This window comes from Panicum virgatum, chromosome 5K, assembly GCF_016808335.1.
Source record: "Panicum virgatum strain AP13 chromosome 5K, P.virgatum_v5, whole genome shotgun sequence".
NCBI lineage: Eukaryota > Viridiplantae > Streptophyta > Magnoliopsida > Poales > Poaceae > Panicum > Panicum virgatum.
This window is the reverse complement of record NC_053140.1, coordinates 55,506,526-55,526,710: the sequence shown is the minus strand read 5'-3', so window position 1 is coordinate 55,526,710 and position 20,185 is coordinate 55,506,526. Positions and strand designations below refer to the sequence as shown.

The window sequence follows — 20,185 nt, the reverse complement described above, 5'->3', positions numbered from 1 at the left end:
CCGTCATTAGATTCGTCGCGAAAAATTACACCCATTTCTAAAAATATTTTGCAAATAGACTTCATTTAGTGCTTCATACATGTGAGATTTTTTTTTCGGGATGTGTGCGTGCTAGAATTCTAGCATTGCCAAACAAGGCCTTTGACTACTGCCTACATGCACATTAAATTAGATCAACCTGTCCTATTTCTTTTATGCCTGATTATATCAGCACTCGACAAATTGCAGTCAAGATACACCGACCAGGCCAGCAAAATTTCTCCTTAAAATATGATTGTCCAAAAACAAGGGATATATATTATCACTAACACAAGCATGGTTACGAATACGGGCGCTATGTGATCTCATATAGCATGCCTGCGGCAGCTGCAAGGAAACTTTCAGTAAAGTAATACTTCATAATGAGCAATAGTCACGTCCTGGGAGATTGCTGAATTGGACGTTCTTTTATTATATGCTCAAAGGTATAAAGACCATACAGACATTGTTATCTTGTGGTGATACTATATGTCCAGCAAGATCTCTACAAAGGATAAAGTTTTGTCGGCTTGACCTCTGTTTTGGCAGCCATATGCAGCATTGCAGCTACCACAATTATAATTCGATTGTGTTATAGATGCAGAATGCGTTCTAGAAGACCTGAACCTGGTTTAATTTCTGCGTTGTTAATTCATGCTCGAATTCTTCGCCGCGTATCCGTAGCAATTATCAAAGACAATCTGGACCAAATGTAACATCAGGGTTGAACACACTCAATGTCTACATGGACTTATGGTACACGTACTTGGTAGGAGTACTACCTTGACGAATGCACGGAGTCGTCGATTCAGCGGTACTACTTTTGTCCGTCGGAGGCCCATCTTCTCCTGATCAGTCAAACTGTCAAAGTCTGCGATTAAAACGACAGGACCTAGCATTCAAATGCCTTGGCTAGCCTGCAGATTGCAGAGAGTGGTCATAAGAGACTTTCAGGAGAAGTGGCATCAGGCCCTAGTCACGCTGGCGCACTCCGATAGAAACTGATTTCTCGAAGGTATACAGCTTGCTCGGACTTGCGCTGCCGATTGAGATTTCTATCTATATCTATCACAGATTAAGTTGATGGGTTGGAACAAAATTGTACTACGCATTTGTGCATGTATCTAACAGTTAGATACATGCCCAAGTATGTAGTACAATGTCAATTTAGTGCTGCCAGCAGAATACAGGTCAATGGTAACTTGGTAAAAGCATGTGCCAGAGGCAGTACTCTTTCGCAGGTTTAGGGAGTGGTAAGTGGTAAATATCAAAGTCTCCTGTACTTTGTTGTCAAATGAAAGACCAACTGCCCTAAAAAAAACAGCCACCAACTAGAAAAGACATGGTTTACTTCCTTTTGCTATCTAAGGGGGTGCGCAGGGGGAGTGGGAGGGGGATTTGCAAAAATGTGATTAGGGTGGGCGGTTAAGTGTAAAATTACTCAATTCCCATATGTCCCTTAAATGTTGATTCGATGGCTCAGATTAAATTTACACGGTTTGCACGAAAAGATTGGTTTGCACCTAATATATTTATGTTTCCTTGAAATAAACCTGGACACCTGGTTATTGTTGCAAAATACATACCTGGGCTTCTTATGTTTTTGGCCTGGGCCCATACTGTCACTGCAAAGTGTGGATAGTTATCAGTTTGGGCTTATTATTTGCAAGCCTTCTTTAGGTAGATTAACAAGACCAGGCCCATCCATTGTTCAGAAACGGATCCGGCCCATCTAATCCAGGCATCTGGCAGAGCCTACCCTGGAGGCCAGGAAAGTGACTGCAATGCGATACATTGATAAGTGAAGCCGATATACTGGCCATCTGAAAATGGAGGTGGAGCACAGACGTATAGAATCAAATGGAGAGAGAACTAAAGGTTCAAAACAAAAGTCTGCAGTTCAACACAATCTGGCAAGAGCTAGTGGAAGCACCAGTGAATTATAAACATGACTAGGCTGTCAAATGGCATTATTAGGAGAAGAGCATCTTCAATTGGTGTGGGTGCAAAAGTACCATGTCAGGCAAGTGACCAGAAGCTTTTAGGTAAATGGCTAATGATTGAGTAGTTCTTTATTTTATTTGATAAACAGACAGTAGTATCGTTCCTTGCTCACAACTTAGTGATGGTAACCACAGAGATTGCTAGAAAAGCCCTGCAGTAACACTTACTAACCGCGCATCACTCATATAAGTTGCAAAAGAAAACAGTAGACAAGGATGGAATAAATAAACATGACAAGTATATATATAAACAGAACTGTGGTATCATCTGTTCAGGTTTGAGACACTTGGTATGGTCACGTTTCAGATACTTACCATGACTTGTTTCAGATACTTACCATGATTTCCTTGGGAATCCTATACGGAATCTGATATCAATTGAAAACCTTGGTGTATAACAACAAACTCCTCTGCAAAAACAGTTATACTGTTACAGGGTCATGCCGGGAATTCTGTACAAAAGTGGCAGTACTTACTATATCAAACAACAACGGATAGCACTGTTGTTGGAGCTGAGATATAAGGGCTGTTGTTGGAGCTGAGCACCCAAATCATAGCCTCAAAAAGTAGAAGGAGCCTCTGCTTTAAAATGTAGGGACCTGAAGTAGGAGCTATTGCTAGAGATGCTCTTATACAGAGAATCTCTTTCCTCGTACTATAGAGATAGCAGAGAGCAATAAACTGCAGAATCAGTATAAAAGAAAACAAAAACTGCAGAACTGAATTTGTGCACAACAACTATTTTCAGGTGTTATCAGTAAATCACTCCAGTTGCAATTATAGATGCTCAGAAATATACATATAGTAGGGTACCCAAAAGCTAAGGAGAAATGCCTGAAGTGAACAAAGTTAGGAATTAATTAACATGTTTGAGAGAAGATCTAGTACACGCAATAATTGTGGTGTCCTTTTAACTTCAGAGATAAAGTAACAACACAAAGGTACAATGCCGTGGACCATATCATCAAATGTTTCTTGAACACATTGCAAGGTCGGATTAAATAAAAGCCAACAAGTGGCTGCAATGAACTTAATCATGATGACTGATGTGTACAGACCAAGCAACTGGAGAACTTGGCAGAACCACAGAACATGGTTGGATTTACTTAAAAGAAACATGGAGAATATTGTTGTCAGGCCATGGTGGGCCATTTGTATTTTGAGGGAAAACAATAAACGCAGAATGTCATTAACCAATATGTGCTAGACATTGACCAAGATAATATCCAATATATGTATAAATGATCTGCATTCCAACCTGCCATTATCATTATGCTGCAAACTTCAATAATAGAAGAAGATGACTCGAAGAAAGTGAAAGTGAATTATATATATATATATATATCAACAATATTGGTGACAATGCCGACAAGGGAACAGTAGGGTTGCAAGAGAGTTTGTACAAAGAGTTCATCAAAATAAAATGTCAAGGTATCACGGCAAGAAATAGAAAAACTACAAGAAGGCTGTAATACATGTGAAAACATAGCAGCAAAGTGATGGCTATTTGTGTATAAGATATACATTTTGTTTCATAATAAATTGAAATATCAGTCTAAGATTATACAATTCCAGACCCTGCCTACAGTCCTGCTGAAGCTAAAAAACCCAAGCAATCCTTCTATACCATGGAGTAGCCTCCCTAAATCCCCTATACAACTTCCAACTCCAACAGTACACGAAAACTTTTCTACCTGAATTTGCCTATTTCATCTAATCAAAATAGATCAACCCACCGACACAACAAGTTTTACATCGCACTTACTAATCAAAACACCCGAAAAGAAAAAAAAAACACCCGGGCCACATAACGTCGAGCACATGCCGCGCTTTACGAAGCTGGCCTAATGGTAGAAGACAACGGGCGGGACATCGCACTTGAGGAAGGGGACTACCTGCGGGTGCTCGGCGAGGTCGTGATAGAAGGCGTACTCCGCCTCGTAGTCATGGAGATCCAGCTCCGCCTTCTGGTTGCTATGGTAATGGTGCTTTGCATCGGAGGATTTCCCGAAGCCGAACACGCTGACTCTGTCACAAACTCCCACCGCGATCATGATGGCCTGCATCCCGGACGAGTAGTGGAACATAGCGGCGTCGTGTGCGCGGTCCCAGTCCTCAGCCGCGCGGCCAGTCTCCGCGACGAATCGGCGGAGGGAGTAGTACTTGACGATGCGGGAGCAGAGGACGTCGAGGCGGGCGTCGGTGAAGGAGATAGGGGAGCCGTGGCGAGAGGATGAGGTGGTGTTGCAGGCTGCGATGTCGAGGAAATGGGCGGCCTGGCAGATGTAGAGCAGGATGGGGACGCCATGGCCGTAGGGGTGGCAGAAGCAGCCGGGTCGGCGCGCGCAGAGGTGAAGGACGTTGCTGTTGATGAAGGAGAAGTTGGTCTTGCTGCCGACGTGCGCGGCGTACCCTGCGATGCGGGCGTTGTTGAGGCGGAACACGGCGTCGTGGGAGTCGATGAGAGCGCCATGGTTCGCCCGGAGGAGGATGCCGCTGTTGCCGACAACCGCGCAGGATGGGATGCGGCCGGGCAGGGAGAGGAGGGAGGGGAGGCTGCCGAGGACGGCGGGATCGTAGCGGCGGAGGCGGTGCCAGGAGCGGAGCGCGCGGCGGAGGGCGGGGTCGATGTGGAGCTGCTGGTCGTGGCGCGGGAGCGGGTGGAGCAGGGTGTCGTGGTCCTCGTCCGGGTAGCGGCCGCGGCGGGGCAGCGGGAAGCGGTGGTGGTGGAGGTGGAGCGGGTGGAGGAGCCGGTCGCGGCGCCACGCGCGGGCGCGGTCGCGCGCCGCGGAGACCGGGAGGCGGCCCTCGAGGAGGTCGTCCACGTCCCGCCGCAGCGGGGCCTCCGAGGGATCGACGGCGGCGAGGCGGAGCAGCGTGGCGTTGAGGCGCGCCTGGTCGAGCGCCGGGAGGGGCGGCTCCCGCGCGGGCGCGGGGGCCACGGCGCGGCGGAGGGCGGCGGAGAACGAGGCCGCGCCGACGAGCACGACGAAGAGGAGCACTGCGAAGGAGCGCCGCAGCGGCCGCTTCATCGCCGCCGCCGCCGCCGCCGCGGATGCAGCCCCAGACGGGGCCTAACTGTGTCGGAGCCGCCGCATGGGGGCACGCGCATCAGGGAGGGGAGTGGGGAGGGGCGAGCCGAGCTGGGCCGAGCTCTGTCCGAGCGGGTGCGGCCGCGTGGGGCGGCGAGTTTTTTATCGGTCGCCGTGCTAACGGGCTCGCTAGATGGGATTACATAGGAGTGCGCTATTCGTGGCTGGTTGGACTTGGGGTTCGGCGAATGGGGGATCCAATGTGCCCTGCTCCGGTTCGTGCATCGGAGGCCGTAACGATTTTTTTTTTCAAAGTTGGCCGTAATGATTTTACGTGGGTGGCCGGCGCCCACCGTGCGCGGGACCCACCAACATGTCTGCACGACGTGACAGGTGGACCCGTCGCGTGGTCTTCCCCTCCTGCCCTCCTCGACCGGTTGCCATTGGCGGGGTCGGGCTCGCGGAGGACGACGGGAGGTCGTGCAAGAACTGAAAAGGAAATGCGCCCACGCCGCATGCCGTTTTCTGATGATTGCGTGGGCCTGTGTCGACCCTCGACGACCGTATGATCCGGGCACTTGTGTATTTCTGGGCACACATGTCGCAGGCCTTCAGGATGAAGATGCATGCCTCCTTTTCTTTCAGAAAAGAAAGGCGCAAATAATTCAGATTCGTGGAAAACGATGTGGTATATTATGGTCGGGAACGGCAAGCGACACCGTTTGGTTCGTGGAGTAGTATGCAGCAATTGTGAATTGGGCACACTGGAATTGTGGCTCACGGGCACTGTTGGACACTTTGCCCGTCGTCGCGCGAACCGATCTGCCTCGGAAGGTGCACGCCCTGATCTTGCCGCCCCCAACTCGTCCTGGTCCTGTTCTACCCACTAGAGCCCATATTACGAAAGGGAAAGCCCATTGTATTGATCTGGTTTACGTCGCTCTCGAGCAAGCCTCAGCCTTCTGGCCTCTCGCTGCCTGAGCTTTCAACCCTTTCTCTCTCGTCGCATGCGAGTAAGAGGAGACCCAACTATCTGGTCTCTTCTTTTGTTTTTGCAGCTGATTAAGTTAGTATAAAATCTCCCTATTTGTTTACTAGAGGTGGATCGTTTCGTTGCCGTTTGTTCCCCCTCATCTATCCTTGTCGTGTGAGACTGTGAGGTACCCATCGTCCCATCCATCCACACGTCTCTATTCTAGTCGGAGTCCACGATGACAGGCAATGAGAATCTTCAGTGTCCTTAAGGGCGTCCACTGTGTGGTAAGAATATTTCAGCACTTTGAGAGAAAGAGTGATGGGCACCTTCTGTGCAAGTGCAGACAAAAACAATGCTGGCAATTTTAACCCTTTCAAAATAAATGCAGACAATTTTACCGGCCCGCTGCAGTGCTGCACTGCACTGGTCCAAAGTAGCAGTCCAGCTTCCTGACAAAGTGGCATGTACTGGGGTTGCTGCTACTGCTACTTGCTGACTGGGCCCGTGTTCAGTTCCAAAAACTAAAATTCCAAAAAAATTTTCCGGCACCCGCATGGAGACTTAAATCTAGACGAAAAAAAAAACGCATTGCGACTGCTGTCTGTAAATGGCGAGACGAATCTAATGAACCTAACTAGGCTGTAATCAGACGCTAAATTGCTACAGTGATGCTACAGTAAACAACCTCTAATGACGGATTAATTATGCTCGTTAGATTCGTCTCGTGATTTACAGACGAGTTCTGTAATTATTTTTGTGATTAGTCTATGTTTAGTACTTCAAATGTAGAAAGATGCCTTTTCAAAATTTTTACACCGTGCAACCAAACGGGCCCTGGGTAAAATTTTTAACCGTTTTGGATCGTCAGTCTTGAATGCGTGGACCTGGGATAATGACTACTCCGTATGGAGTGTCTGCCACGTCTATGGAGTGTCTGCCTCCGCCTCGTCTGGAACGGACCCGGAGACGCTTCATGCAGGAGAAAATCACTGTGTTCGGCAGCTCCACCAGTCTCCAGCTCAACAGTATTTTTTTCTCACACCGCTCTAGCACTGGCCTCCAACCATCAGCCAGTCAACAGTATTTTTTTCTCACACCACTCCAGCACCAGCCCACCAAACGAATAAATGACAGGACAAGAAGACAAGAAGAGCTGCTTCTTCGGTTCTTACGTAGACCGGTAGACGGTAGACCGCTCCAATGCCAGTGAAAACAAAAAAAAAAGTGTAGACGAGTGGACGATATCCACTTCACTTGTTAGACATGACCCAATTAGGCTGAGCGGTTTGTAGCGGAAAGCTCCATCTGGCAGAAAGGCGCCTAACGGATCACCAATTGGATTATCAACGGCCCAAATCCGAATCCCGATCAAGCAAGGGCTAGAAGAGCTGCCATGAAAAGTATTTATCAAAGCATCCTGCAGATTGTACATGTAGGATGTACATATATTGTTGACTGGCTAAGAGGATAAAAGGGATGGTACCTTGATAAGTGATAACAGTTCATTCTGAAATTAAAAAAAAAACGTAATCCAAGCAAAACTCTAGATCGAGTACAGATTCTATGGGATAGTAGTACATCATGCATACATCCGCAGCAATGGCGACGCAAGAGTCATGATAAAAGCGTGAGCGTTCAGACATCATTAATTGTCAGGGGAAACTGAGAGCGACCAGGTTCCATCATATTTGCGTAGCAGAAGGCAACGTGAGCCGGCTAGATGTTTGCCACTCCAACGACGTAGGCGTTCCAAGCATCTCCTTGATTGAAACGCTGCGATTCTTCATATTTCACATCTCGGTTGGCATTGTATTCCTTGGCGTTTCCACTTGACTGGGTGTTTGGCATCTCCCTGATCCAAACGTGGATGGACTTGAATCCAGCTTCCTCCAAGCAGTCTTTGATCTCTGGTATCGACCACCTGCCAAAGAGCAACAAGAATTACACATCTGACTACAGTGTTTTACTAGCAGAAAATTAGCAAACTGTCTTCCCATTGCAGTGCATGATGTACAGAGATAAAGATAAAATAGTGATGAAGCTTTGCTGGTACTTTAGAAGTGTACAGGCAGTCAGGCACTGCTGACGATAATTGAAGAAAACCCCAAAGGTCACACGCTTCTTTACGAGAAGGTACAAAGATATGGCATAGGAAATGGTTGGCCAGAGAAATTTCATATAAATGCTGCAAGCCAACCTCATGGCCTGTATATGATGCTGTTAAACTTTCAATTAGAGATTCAATATTATTGAATTGGTGAAGTACTTAAAAGAGTTACACACTTGGAGCCTACATAACATTTCACCAAGTGAATGGGGGGATAATAAGCAGCGATTATGAAGGGAAGTGTTGTAAAGTAATGTATAAGCAACTTACAGGCGCCAATGGTATGTGAAAGCATGCCGCAGCATTTGCTTCTTCCCAGCTTGAAAGTGGAGACTGATCCTTGTTTGGCGACTTATGATATCAAACTCTTCTTGCTCCCAGAAATACTGTATGCAAGGTTATAAAGAAGACAAAAAATTCTTAGACTGCAATTTGTATCAACTTGCAAAGTACAAGGGTACAAATTATGTGATTTTATAAATTAGATGGATACTAAGTTTCAAAGTGTAATGGAGACAACATAATCTTCATATAATACCAATTATCCAAGCTAAATTTGAAAACAACTGACGATATGATATTTAAGACAGAAAACCTGTTTGCCTTGTTTTCGTAATGGAAAATGGGACAGGGTGTGTTGCACCTGTCTTTCAAAAAAAAAAGACAGAAAACCTGATCGAACCCATAGCAAAATATAATATATGCTGATCTTAGCCTCATATGATATTTTGTTTCACAATACTTCAGAGTAATAGGATCTTCATGCTTTGTTAATGACTATTCAGTGTTAACAATTAACTTGACATCACTCACCGTGAAGCTAGGGAATTTCCGTTGGAGACGTAGCTTGCGTTCAGATGATGTGCCACCATATACATCCATTACAAATATACCACCTCTTTTCGAGAGAGCGTTAAATGCATGCCTGAAATACAAAACCAAGTCCTTTCGACTATGCAAGCAACAGCAGCTGTAGTTGAATGCACAGATAATATCCCTTCCAGGCAAAGCTGCCTCTGACATGGTCGAATTGGATATGCACTTCGAATTAGCAAGACTAGACTGCTCGCAACTGTGACTTTCTGAAAAGCCATTGCCGCTGTTTACATCAAGGCCTTGCACAAGATCATTGAACCTTTGCTTGACAAGACGTGCTTCCTTAGGTTGTAGAACATTTCCATGGAAAAGCAACATCCTTGAGTACCCATCAGCTCCAATCTTGCCTAGGTTGTTTTCAAGGCACCACTCAAGTGACTCAAGGTCCAAATCTAAGCCGATTGCTGTCCTTCTTGCATCAGTACGGATCCACTCAGCACTGCCAAGAGAACAGCCAAGAATCATGATCAATTCATGAATTGCACTCTAAACCTAAGTCGTCTCTCTACACATTTGACGGAAAAAAGTTGTTCTCCAAAGAGCAGCTATTCAGACGCTTAGTGCGATAGCCTATAAAAAGCGCGTGCACAAAAGTGCAAATACCTGGACACCATTCCTTGCTAATGGGACTGCAAAACAGAGCACATACGACAGGACACACAAAAAAAGGGCGTATGTGAAAACGACATACAGGACATTCATACAAAGGCTACCATGCTGAGTGCTTTCACCTGAGGAGGGCCGTGCCACAGAAATCCTCCTGCAGGTGGAGAGGGACGCGCCCGCCAACGTACATCAGGAAGAACTTTAGCAGGTAGCTGATGTCCCCCTTTGAAGACTAAAGACAAACAGATTGCACGCATTGGCATATAGTCGAACAAGTTGTGAGCTTAGAGGCTTTCACAAATCCAAGCAATGCCCGAGGCGGTGATTTACCTGCACAGAGAGCTGGTATAGGTGAAACTTGGAAGGCATGGACCCCGCTGCCCACTGGCCCTTCTCGTCAGCTCCCGAATCTTCCTCTCGTTCGTCTTTCGCTGTTGCTTCGTTGGTGCCGTCGTCGTTGTCGTGGGGCGGTGGCGCGTCGTAGGCTGATGAAGGCAAGTCGTCGCCGAAGTGCGATGTACGGCGGCCACGGCCCTGCCGGTGCGACTCCCTCGGCTTCTTCCCGCTTTTGCCCATCGATTTTGTGTCCCGCCTCCGGAGAAGCGGCCGCGGTTCTTCTGGTTCTTGTGGAAATTTGATTTTGCAAATAAGTCCTTGTGCAGACCCGTATTTCTGTATACATAATAATGAGACCAGTCTCTGCACGTTTTACCGAGATTGAGAACTTACGCCGGCTGAGTTTCGTGAGAAACTCCTCTGATATCAGCAAAATTGATGAGAAACTCTTCTCATACGGCTGAGAGGATGAAACTTCTCTCTCATTTCATGAAACTATTTCATTCTCTTTATTCGTTATATCAGCAAAATTGATAATATAAAATAAAATTTAATACTATAAAATTCTCCATGAGATTGGTCCGAGACACACATGTACTCCCTCAGTTCTAAATTATAAGTCATTCCAAGAATCTTAGAGAGCCAAACCATTTCAAAGTTTAATCAAAATTATAGAGAGAAACACAAAGATTTATGATGTCATATAGGTATACTATAAAAATATAACCAACAAAGAATCTAATGATATTTAATTGGTATCGTAAATGTTATTATCTTGTTGTATAAATTTGGTCAAATTTGAAAAAATTTAACTCTCCAAAATTTTAGAATGACTTATAATTTGGAACGGATGGAGTATGCAACAATACTTCACGGCTCTGTCCCGCCAGACGGGCAGGCAATTCATGGAACATTACCTCTAGGCATAATTTCCCGAATCTAAAATGCCCAGTAAGATATTGTAAAACTCAAAACTAGTTCGAAAAAATTTGGATATATAGCTTCGGTATTTTAAGGAAGGGACTGGGATAAAACGCGACGGGTCGCGCTGCATGCGACCGCGCGACCATATCCAGTGCTGGCGCATGCCCATGCATGCATGTTGGTCCCGGTTGGTTCTCAACCTCGCCCCGCGCAAAGCATCTTGGAAAACTATCGCTTTCAGCTGACATCATTACTGATGTCACCATTATGAAATAAGCATATTATCTTCAAATGAGTATAACTCTCTCATCACACATCATATTTTAAATCCGTTTGCGCCATTGTATTTTTTGCAAAGAGATCTACAAAACTAGATCCATATTTGGTATATTTTGAAGCTATTTTATACAACTATCAATTTATGTTGAATATGTAATCACAATATATGTACAATCTGTGTAATAATTTGTATTATATTTTATAAATAATAACTTGTCCTTCATGTGCACAAACACACAGACATAGCAACTTATAATGTACAATATTGTTACTTGTATAATTTATATTGAGATTTTATATCAACTTATTAATATCATTTATGTATAGAATATGTGAAAACTTTTACTTCGTTACAACTTATATAGAGATGATATTTTCTTCAAGTTTGCATATTTCTCTCGTCAAGGATCGTTTTCAATTTTATTTGCACCATTGTATCCTTTTATAGCAATATCTACAATATAAGATTCATTATGATATGTTTTAAAATTATTTGTATAGAATTATCTACTTATGTTGACCGTACAATGACAACTTATATAAAAATATATAGTGACTTGTTGTCTAATACAAATTTATATATGGACAGGTGGCAACATATTTTGTATAACTTCTATTACTTAACACTCATGAAAATATAGTAACAACTTATGTAGAGATAATGTATCAATTTACATAAAAGATAAATGGCATAGAAAATTGTTATTTTCAATTTGCTAGTAGGAATACACAAGCTGATAGTCATAAATATGTGTAGGTTGGTAAAACTGTTAAGCTGTTAGTCATAAATATGTGTAGGTTGGTAAAGCAGTTAATCGGAAGGGATGTAGATTGATAGTCAGAGCATACATAAATTAATGGTGAACAATCTATACAAGTTGATATCAGAATGAATATAGATTGATAGCACAATATCTAAAAAAAGTTGGGTCTGATATATTAAACTATATAAATTAACAAATGCAACCACAGAAGTTGACATAATATATAACCATAAGTAGTTACTAAAAATCTTGCAAACAAAAGTTTGCAACATGAAAAAAGCATAGTTGTTGCCCGCTTAGTAGCAACTTATGTTCTAGAAATTATAATGTAACAACTTATGAAATTATAATGTAACAACTTATGAAATTTGTCACCACTTATGAAATTATAATGTAACAACTTATATAGAGATAGTGTATCAACTTATGAAGTAAATATTAGCAAGTTATCTACAGTAACAGTAAATTTAACTCCTTCCATCCCTGACATTGCTCTCGTCTTCCTCCTCGGAGAGGGGGCAGATTCGTCTTGCCATGCTGTAAGAAAAAAAACTAGTAAATATGGCAGAATAGGTTATAGAAAAAATTATGCGTAAAACAAAAAGGTGTGACATATTTGACATAAGTTGACACATGACGTATGAAACTTGATACTTCAAAAAAGTTAAATTGAGATTAGAAAAACGATTAAGTTGATACAGGTGTGCCGTAACTCCGAGTTCTTAATTGCAGTCTAAAAAAGCATAGAACCTAGGTGTACCATACCTACATGTAGAAAAAAGAATAACTTAACTTAACTTGAGATTAAAAATTGCATAAATTAATACAGGTGTGCATTATATGTGAAATTTCACAAAATATAAATTGATACCTCATACACCTAACTTGATATTATGAGTTTCATAAGTTGATACAGGTGTACCATAAAACTTCGATACATCTCATTTGTTGTATAAAAAGGCACGCAAAAAAACTCAGGCCTCATTGTTCCGGAGCTATTCTAAAGAGGTGTTCATAGCTGGCCTTTTGATATAATTCACTCCAACTTCTGTAGTATCAATAAGATATATATGTTATGGTTTTTGCATTCTCAGTCACTAAAGTTTACCTAGCCAGCTCCATGCAAAAGCAATTCCCCCCCTATTTCCTATTAATCCCTCCCTCCCAAGCTTAACGCTACCTACAACGACATCATGCATGGCATCCACCATCCATTGGAGCAGGGGGATCTAATCTGACCCATCGCATGGAAGAAGCAGGAAACAGGACAACGAGAGCACCAAAGGATGGGAAGTGCGGGGGGGGGGGGGGGGTCACCTCGATTTGTCGAGGTGTTGGAAGTTGTGTGTTCTACAGAGAAAATTGCAGGTTCCACGGCGGCTGCCGCCTCTCCTCTGGTGCTTAGGGATGCTGCTCATCTTGGGGAATCGCGGCTTCCCCTCCTCGATGATCCATTGTTGTGCTGCCCCTCTCCCTCTCTCCCTCCCTCCAGGGGAAGGATGTCTCACAGTTTCAAGTTTCCGTTTCTTAGACATGCTAAAAAAACAGGCACAAAAATAAATAAATTAGGTGTATAGAATATATGTTGACACTTTAAATTGTGCTTTGATAGTTTTATTGACCCTCATGCGACACTATATCATGCCTCTGTAACTTGACACTATTTATATGCAAAAAAATAACACAACTTGTAACATTTTTTATGGGGGGATGTTGTTCGTTAGTGCATCATTTGGGAAAAATGATGCCGGAATGAAGGTGCTAGTTCATGATTATAACTTCACACAAACAAACACATATTCGGGAACTAAAATTCGCACTCGGATAACCCACATAAAATTCAGATGAGAGTATGGTCCCTCTCCCTACCTCCCCTCTCGGGGATTAGGACATCAAAGCCAGCCAGGGTGATGCTAAAAAAAAATCCTCCCCAACCCAGGCTCCCGACCACTTGAGCTCAACCTGCGCCCTCCCCTGCCCCCCTTCCGAGATTAGCACACCAAATCGAACAAAAACCCCGGAGGGGAATGCTACAAAATCCTCCCCAACCCCGGACGCCCACCCACTTAAGCTCACCCCCAATGGTGCCGTGCTCCCACGAACCCCCTGCGCACCACCGCACAGGCACCCCCTCCCCTGTGCCCATTGCCTCATCTAGCACCGTCGCGTGCCCCTGCACGAGCGCAGACGGCCTTCCCCGCTGCCCTCTGTCGCACGAATCGCCGTCGTGCGCCGCGCTGCCAGAGCCAAAAACATGCAGCACCATAGGGGGGTGAGGGAGGAGGATTCAGACTCACATTGAACTGTGGGAGATGGGGGCGCGTGCCCTGCTGGTCGCTGCACGCACTCCGCGCTCTCCTGCCGTCGCTCCTCGCCGGCGAGCGAGGAGTCGCCTTCCCGCGGCCGGCTGCTATGGTCGAATTGGGAGCGTGGGGCAGTTTCTAGGTTGAGCAGGCCGGAGGTTACCTAGGCCTGTGTTGGTCTGCTGGGCCGCGGGGTCGCGCGATCTGTCCGTGGCGCGACCAATCCCTCAATAGACTTTACGTTAAGGAAGTATCGTCCCTTTATTTTTTTTTCCAATATGCATAGAAGTAGCCCAGGCCCATCCCGCCGGCCCACAAACATTCTAACGCTAACTCATCCTCATCGGCGCCCATCGGCCCACGCGACCCCGCCGGCCGCCGCCGCCCAGGACCCCCTTCGCGGCTGCGTTGCAGGACCCAGCCGCCCGCGCCACCCGCCGCCCCGCGCCCTGCTCCGCCCTCACAGGCCACCGCCCAGGACCCTCCGCGGCTGCGCCGCAACCCCCAGCCGCCCCTCTCCCGACGAACAGCATGGACGCGCCTCCGCCCTCGCAGCCGGACGCCGCGGCGGCGGCGGCAGCGCCCTCCTCGACCTCAACTTCTGCTTCCTCTGCGGCGCCACCACCTAAGCCACCGGCTTCCGCCGCCTCTGCAGCGCCCTCTTCCGACTCCACCATCACCACCCCTACCCCCACCCCGAACCCAGGTACGGCAGCAAACCCCACTCAAACCCTAGAGGCCCCAGGCCCCAGCGCCGTGTCCGCGCGGCCACCGCCGCCGCGAATGAGGCCACCGTACACCCACCTAGCCTCGCCCATTACGATGTCCTCGTTCTCCTCTGCTGCCACAACTGCGACATCCTCCTCCGCTTCCGTTCCGCCCTCTTCCTCCGCTGCACCCCCTATTCCAAGGGGAGGGGTTGTTATGGGGATCCCTGCGCCGCGTCCCGCACAGACGCCCGCTGGTTACACTGGGTTCGTGCCGCCGCCTCCGCTTGCTCACCAGTTTGGATCGATGCATCGCGGCCCTGACCAGTCCCCGCCGTCATCTTCACAGGTTTGTATATATTCCAGGTCGTTTTCATTTTTATGCTAGTATACTATTTATTCACGAGTTGTTCAAATGTAGTTGCGCTCTAGACAAACCATGGCTGGTGAGTGTTAGCTACGGCAGTTTCATCTCACAAGCACCCATGACCTTTGTGGATTAGATACCAGAAAATACTGGAACCCAAGTTTGCAGTTTACAGCTTATCGAGCACAGGTGCCTCAGAGCTAAGCTCCAAATTATGGAGTGATACATGTCTTCTGCAATGTTTGTCCTACAGATTCGGCTGCTTATTTCTTGTCACTCCCGGCACCTGAAACTGTCAAATTCAATTTGTAATGTAGGTATAGGAGTGAAAACACTCAATTGCTTATTTTCTGTCACCTGCTGTGTTGCGTCCTTCCATCAACACAAGGAATTGTCAAACTCAGTTTCTGTATTGGACTGCATGTAGTTCAGCTATGTTAGGGACTTCTTTTTTGGAAGATTATTTTGTAGTTAGTTAAACCATGTAAAAGCATTATAATTTTGTCCTGCCTACAGGTCTGTTTTATTGTCAGTAGATTGCATCCTTTACCTGTGCTTTTGACTTCACTGAAGATTCCTTATTATTGATGGGCTCCAGTTTAGGCCGCCTTCCCCTGGGATTCAAAATATTGGGATGGTTGGATCCCTAAGCGCATCCCAGATGAGACCAGGAATAATATCTGGTCCGCAGCAGCCAAGACCTGGCCTTCCATCTTCAACAACTCCAATCCCATCTGGTAGTCAAATGCCAGGTTCACAAGTAAGAAAACTTTCTAGTTTAAGGCAATGAATATTGTACTTCTAGGTAGGTAATTTATCATTCTGTTTAAGTTATATGGGGCGCATCATCATATATCTTAATTCTAGTCATAGAAGTTACATTTTTCAGTATCCAAGTTAATATAGACATAAATTCCATATTCAATTTATTTTTCATGGGATGCCATTATAGTTTACTTCAAATATTGATCTATCTGTTATCAATCTACAAATATGACTCTAGTTTGTTATAATTGTTTTTGTCCAAGTGTATCACCTGGATTGTACTAGCACCTTAGTTGCTTTTGGTTAAGTTCTATTTTGCTGTTAATGTATGATGGAATGCTCTCTCATTATTCATCCCAATTCATTTCATAATCTCTGCTTGATTTGAGTATTTTCCTACAGAGAACCCCCTCCCATGCTTTGATGAGGCCGATGTCTGTGAGTTCTCCTGCTCCTTCCCCTGCTTCACAGCAAACTCCACAAAATTCAACTTCAGCATTTAGGCCGCAACAGAGGCCACAAGTTCCACAGCCAAGACCACAACAATCTGCACCTGTGACTCCACATCAACAGAATATAATTTCAGCACAGCAGCAGCAGCAGCAGCAGCAGCAGCAACTACCACACAATCAAATTTTGCAGCAGCAGCAGCAGAAGCAACAGCAACAAAGTTCCTCACATCAAATTCAACAAAATTCAACACCCACAAACCAGCCACAGCATTCTCAGCAGCAAGCTGCTCGTACCGCCGTGGCAATGACACAGAAGCCTGATTCGCCTGCTATACAAAATGCTACTGTTTTGCAATCTGTCAACAAAGTCGCAACTGATGCGGATGTTAGTGAAACTGGTACTCGACTACTCACCAAGAGAAGCATACATGAATTAGTTGCACAGGTATGCTGCTATTTCTTCAATGTAGTTTGAAAGGTACATGGTCCTGCATTTTTCCTCTTCTTTTCTTGGATCCTGACCATATGATCAATTTGCACCTATATTCTTGTAGTAAGGTCCAGTGGGTCTCTTTGGTTTCTCTCAATTCATTTTGCAAATTCTTTGCTAGGTCTGTACAGTGGCCATGGAAGTCATGGACTCATGGCAAATATGTAACAAGGTCCAGTAGGTCTCTTTTGTTTCTCCCAGTTTTCATCTTGCAAGTCCATCTGTTGCTGGGTCTGTACAGTGGCTGTGGAACTCATGACGACCAACACTTTGCTAGTTCAATTATCCTACTATTAAACTCGTAAGTAGAGCTACTAGCCACGTTTCCCTGGCAGTGGGGAAATCCGGAAATGACAGTTCAAGTTTATACAGTCACAGGACCAAACTTAAAGGATACTTCATCACAGCATACGTATTCCAGTATCTTACAGAGTACAGACAAAGTAGAATTCATTTTACCATAACTGTTTGTGATTTCATCTTCGTAGTTCCCATTATATTCATGTGCTTCTGATGATCTGCACTAAACTTTACCTCAATGATACTTGAACAGATGTTGAAGTAGGATTGTTAATAAATATTAGTTAATGTCGTGAATAGTGAACATTAGACATTTGTTGGGTTGATTTTACATCATTCAATACTGGACAGATTGATCCTAACGAAAAACTGGATCCTGAAGTCGAAGATGTTCTTATGGACATTGCGGAAGATTTTGTTGAGTCTGTAAGTTATTCCACCCTCTGCTTTAGGGACTTCTTTTTTCCCCAAACAAAGCATATTTTGGGAAATGTACTTTCTTTACAACAAGATTGGAAGTGTATTATATTTTCAACAAGATGAAGATAATAAGAAAGCCTTTTTAGTCTCAAGCAAGTTGGTGTAAATCTCTTTTCATTCGAAAATATAAGTGCTCATTCCCATTTTCTAAATTCTATTATCTTATGCATCCTAATGTTGTATGCACTGATTTCCAGATATTTGTCTTTCTTGGCTTATGTATTCATATTTATTTTGATGCCCAGTTTCCTTGGTATTATCAGTTCAGTTATGTTTTATCTTTTAGTGAGTAAATATAAATGTCTCTGTAATTTTCCTTGAAGTGCCAGACTCCTCAGTTATTACAGCCTTACAGGGTTGAAGGCTCCCTAATGTTCATTTTGTTAGACTTTACTTTCAAAGTTCTTCTCTCTTGTTTATCAGTATTGTTTATTGTTGATGGGAGATCATGTCATATGAAAACTTCTGAAAGGTTTCGTTTGGTTAAAGTTATCTATCATTAGATCTGCATGTCATGATTATCAATTAACTTAATATCACGTCTCTTGGGTCTCTCTCTCTCTCTCCAGTGTCTAGTTTAAGTTTCATTTGCTGACAACTGTTTTAAGCAGGTCACTACATTTGCCTGTTCATTAGCAAAGCATAGGAAGTCAAACACCCTAGAAGCCAAAGATGTACTCCTCCATGCAGGTGATCCCATTTTGTTTTATCTTCTAGACTATATGTGATGTCCTTTCAGGTAACATTTAAAATGTCATTCTGTTATAACTTAAGAGTTCTCCATTGCAGAAAGAAGCTGGAATATCACCTTGCCAGGCTTCAGTGGGGATGAAATCAAACTATACAAGAAACAGGTACTTCATTATTTCTCATTTTTGCTTGCTTTCAAATTTCTTCTTGTAGTTATTTTCTTATTTGTTCGTCTTGTACTAACCTCCTTTATCTTGATGATTTGCAGCACATAAATGACATTCACAGGGAGAGGCTTGCTCTGGTACCCACTTTTTAAGTTTTCAGCAACCATCCATCTAATTTCATGCATGATTGGGCCCATGTAGCCATACATCTTCCATCAAATCTGTTGAAACTTAGGAGCATATTCTAGAAAATGTTAATTGTGATTGGAAACACTCAATTAGTCAATTATAACCATTGAATTTGCCTGAACATTCATGTCTGTTGAATCTGCTATACTTTCAGGGTTTGCTTTCTTTTCATGTTGTATTGACGTATTACTCTCTTTTTGTAATGATCATCAGATCAAGAAGTCAATGGCGACTGACACAAGAAATTCTGCTGCCCAAGCTGCAGCTAACCAGAAAAATCAGACTCCTAAACCACCTGCCCCAGCTTCCCCATGAAAGATGTCCACAAGCCCTGCAAACCCAGTATCACGCATCGCCACCTGTTGTACTGTTGAACCGTTGTGTCAGTATTGCTACAGCAGTAGATTTGTTGCAATGATTACATATTTACATGTACAGATGATTTTTCGCGGGTACCTCGGTGGAATGTGTTAATACAAGCAACGTAGCTCCTTGTTTGCATTGTATGGTACATTCAGAGCCTCAAATTTTTTATTAGCTGTCAATGCTCGTCATCCAATACAGTACTATTCGTGTTGAGAAATTATGAATCGTTTATACCATCTGCTGAGGGCATACTACTCAATTATGCCACGCCAGTATCGGCAAGCATTTTATGTGTTTGTTCAGCAGAAGTAGCTGAAGGAGCAGTGCGCAGGACTCGTCTGTCAATTCAGCAGCCAATCTATTTATCATCACTGTTACCCGAGACAGTAGTTCCTCATTTGCAAGGTGAGCCGATTACTCCCGTCCAAATTATGATTCCTAGGTTTTTCCCTTCCATTTCTGTGCTCTCCAAGTCACCAGTACAGGCATACGCATACGCATACGGCATACCCAGTAATAACTGGAACGGCTGAGCCACTAGCTAGTGACATTTCACTGATGCAGACAAGCAGTGGTGCTACTCGGCCGCCTGACGCTGTCAAGTGCCATCATCAGCAGCAACCAACCATCGCGCGGCGCCGAACAATGGACGTCTCAGCGAAACCTCGTCGTCCCCGCCAGCCACGCTGATCCCAGGCAAGAATTTTGGACGGTCCCGCTCGGGCCTATGGCCGGCCCAGGTCCGGGTGGTTGGCGAACGCGCGCAGCTCAACGATAGACACCGACACACCGAGACATTCGACCCATCATCAGACCATCACCTCTCCCTCACCCAACACGGGCCAGGCCGCCGCACCCGGCGTCCACACAGCTCACGCAACGCCCCCAGTCCCGGGTACCGCTAATTTACGGTCAACCGTACGGGAGGCTCCCGTACGGTCGATTTCCCGATAGCTTTTTTTTTCTATTTTTAGAAATTTTTTTGTCG

General features: G+C 44.7%; 3 protein-coding genes across 11 annotated transcripts; 1 reads left to right on the top strand and 2 right to left on the bottom strand.

The window, feature by feature from the left end:
- Positions 1 to 427: 427 nt before the first annotated feature.
- Positions 428 to 5,226, bottom strand: LOC120708735 (sialyltransferase-like protein 1). 8 transcript variants are annotated; one of them, XR_005689466.1, is made up of 6 exons: positions 3,917 to 5,226; positions 2,498 to 2,676; positions 2,360 to 2,431; positions 1,605 to 1,643; positions 801 to 935; positions 428 to 719 (listed from the first exon to the last, which is right to left on the bottom strand). XR_005689466.1 is itself a non-coding variant. In XM_039994131.1 (1 exon), the coding sequence occupies exon 1, from the start codon at positions 5,051 to 5,053 to the stop codon at positions 3,866 to 3,868; it is 1,188 nt and encodes a 395-aa protein (XP_039850065.1). In that variant the 5' UTR covers positions 5,054 to 5,223; the 3' UTR covers positions 3,498 to 3,865. The 8 variants fall into 8 exon arrangements, 1 of the variants encoding a protein (XP_039850065.1); XR_005689461.1 differs by having other exon boundaries at positions 1,605 to 2,431; XR_005689463.1 differs by having other exon boundaries at positions 801 to 1,841.
- A 2,263-nt stretch (positions 5,227 to 7,489) lies between these two features.
- LOC120708734 lies at positions 7,490 to 10,267 on the bottom strand. Its single transcript, XM_039994130.1, has 5 exons — positions 9,949 to 10,267; positions 9,744 to 9,850; positions 8,950 to 9,451; positions 8,407 to 8,522; positions 7,490 to 7,950 (listed from the first exon to the last, which is right to left on the bottom strand). The coding sequence occupies exons 1-5, from the start codon at positions 10,192 to 10,194 to the stop codon at positions 7,746 to 7,748; spliced, it is 1,176 nt and encodes a 391-aa protein (XP_039850064.1). The 5' UTR covers positions 10,195 to 10,267; the 3' UTR covers positions 7,490 to 7,745.
- A 4,350-nt stretch (positions 10,268 to 14,617) lies between these two features.
- On the top strand, positions 14,618 to 19,376 carry LOC120708733 (transcription initiation factor TFIID subunit 12-like). 2 transcript variants are annotated; one of them, XM_039994128.1, is made up of 9 exons: positions 14,618 to 15,280; positions 15,897 to 16,058; positions 16,466 to 16,651; positions 16,703 to 16,960; positions 17,657 to 17,731; positions 18,397 to 18,475; positions 18,575 to 18,639; positions 18,744 to 18,779; positions 19,045 to 19,376. In XM_039994128.1, the coding sequence occupies exons 1-9, from the start codon at positions 14,756 to 14,758 to the stop codon at positions 19,144 to 19,146; spliced, it is 1,488 nt and encodes a 495-aa protein (XP_039850062.1). In that variant the 5' UTR covers positions 14,618 to 14,755; the 3' UTR covers positions 19,147 to 19,376. The 2 variants fall into 2 exon arrangements, with proteins under 2 accessions (XP_039850062.1, XP_039850061.1); XM_039994127.1 differs by having other exon boundaries at positions 14,619 to 15,280; positions 16,466 to 16,960.
- The last annotated feature ends 809 nt before the right edge of the window (positions 19,377 to 20,185 follow it).

Excerpts from the sequence above, each read along its gene's own strand:
- LOC120708733 (XM_039994127.1), top strand. The coding sequence starts at position 14,756 with ATGGACGCGCCTCCGCCCTCGCAGCCGGACGCCGCGGCGGCGGCGGCA. Across the intron at positions 17,732-18,396 it reads CGGAAGATTTTGTTGAGTCT|GTCACTACATTTGCCTGTTC; the intron begins GTAAGTTATTCC and ends TGTTTTAAGCAG. Across the intron at positions 18,476-18,574 it reads AGATGTACTCCTCCATGCAG|AAAGAAGCTGGAATATCACC; the intron begins GTGATCCCATTT and ends TCTCCATTGCAG.
- LOC120708734 (XM_039994130.1), bottom strand. The coding sequence starts at position 10,194 with ATGGGCAAAAGCGGGAAGAAGCCGAGGGAGTCGCACCGGCAGGGCCGT. Across the intron at positions 9,851-9,948 it reads TATACCAGCTCTCTGTGCAG|TCTTCAAAGGGGGACATCAG; the intron begins GTAAATCACCGC and ends GTTTGTCTTTAG. Across the intron at positions 8,523-8,949 it reads GGAAATTCCCTAGCTTCACG|TATTTCTGGGAGCAAGAAGA; the intron begins GTGAGTGATGTC and ends CCTTGCATACAG.
- LOC120708735 (XM_039994131.1), bottom strand. The coding sequence starts at position 5,053 with ATGAAGCGGCCGCTGCGGCGCTCCTTCGCAGTGCTCCTCTTCGTCGTG.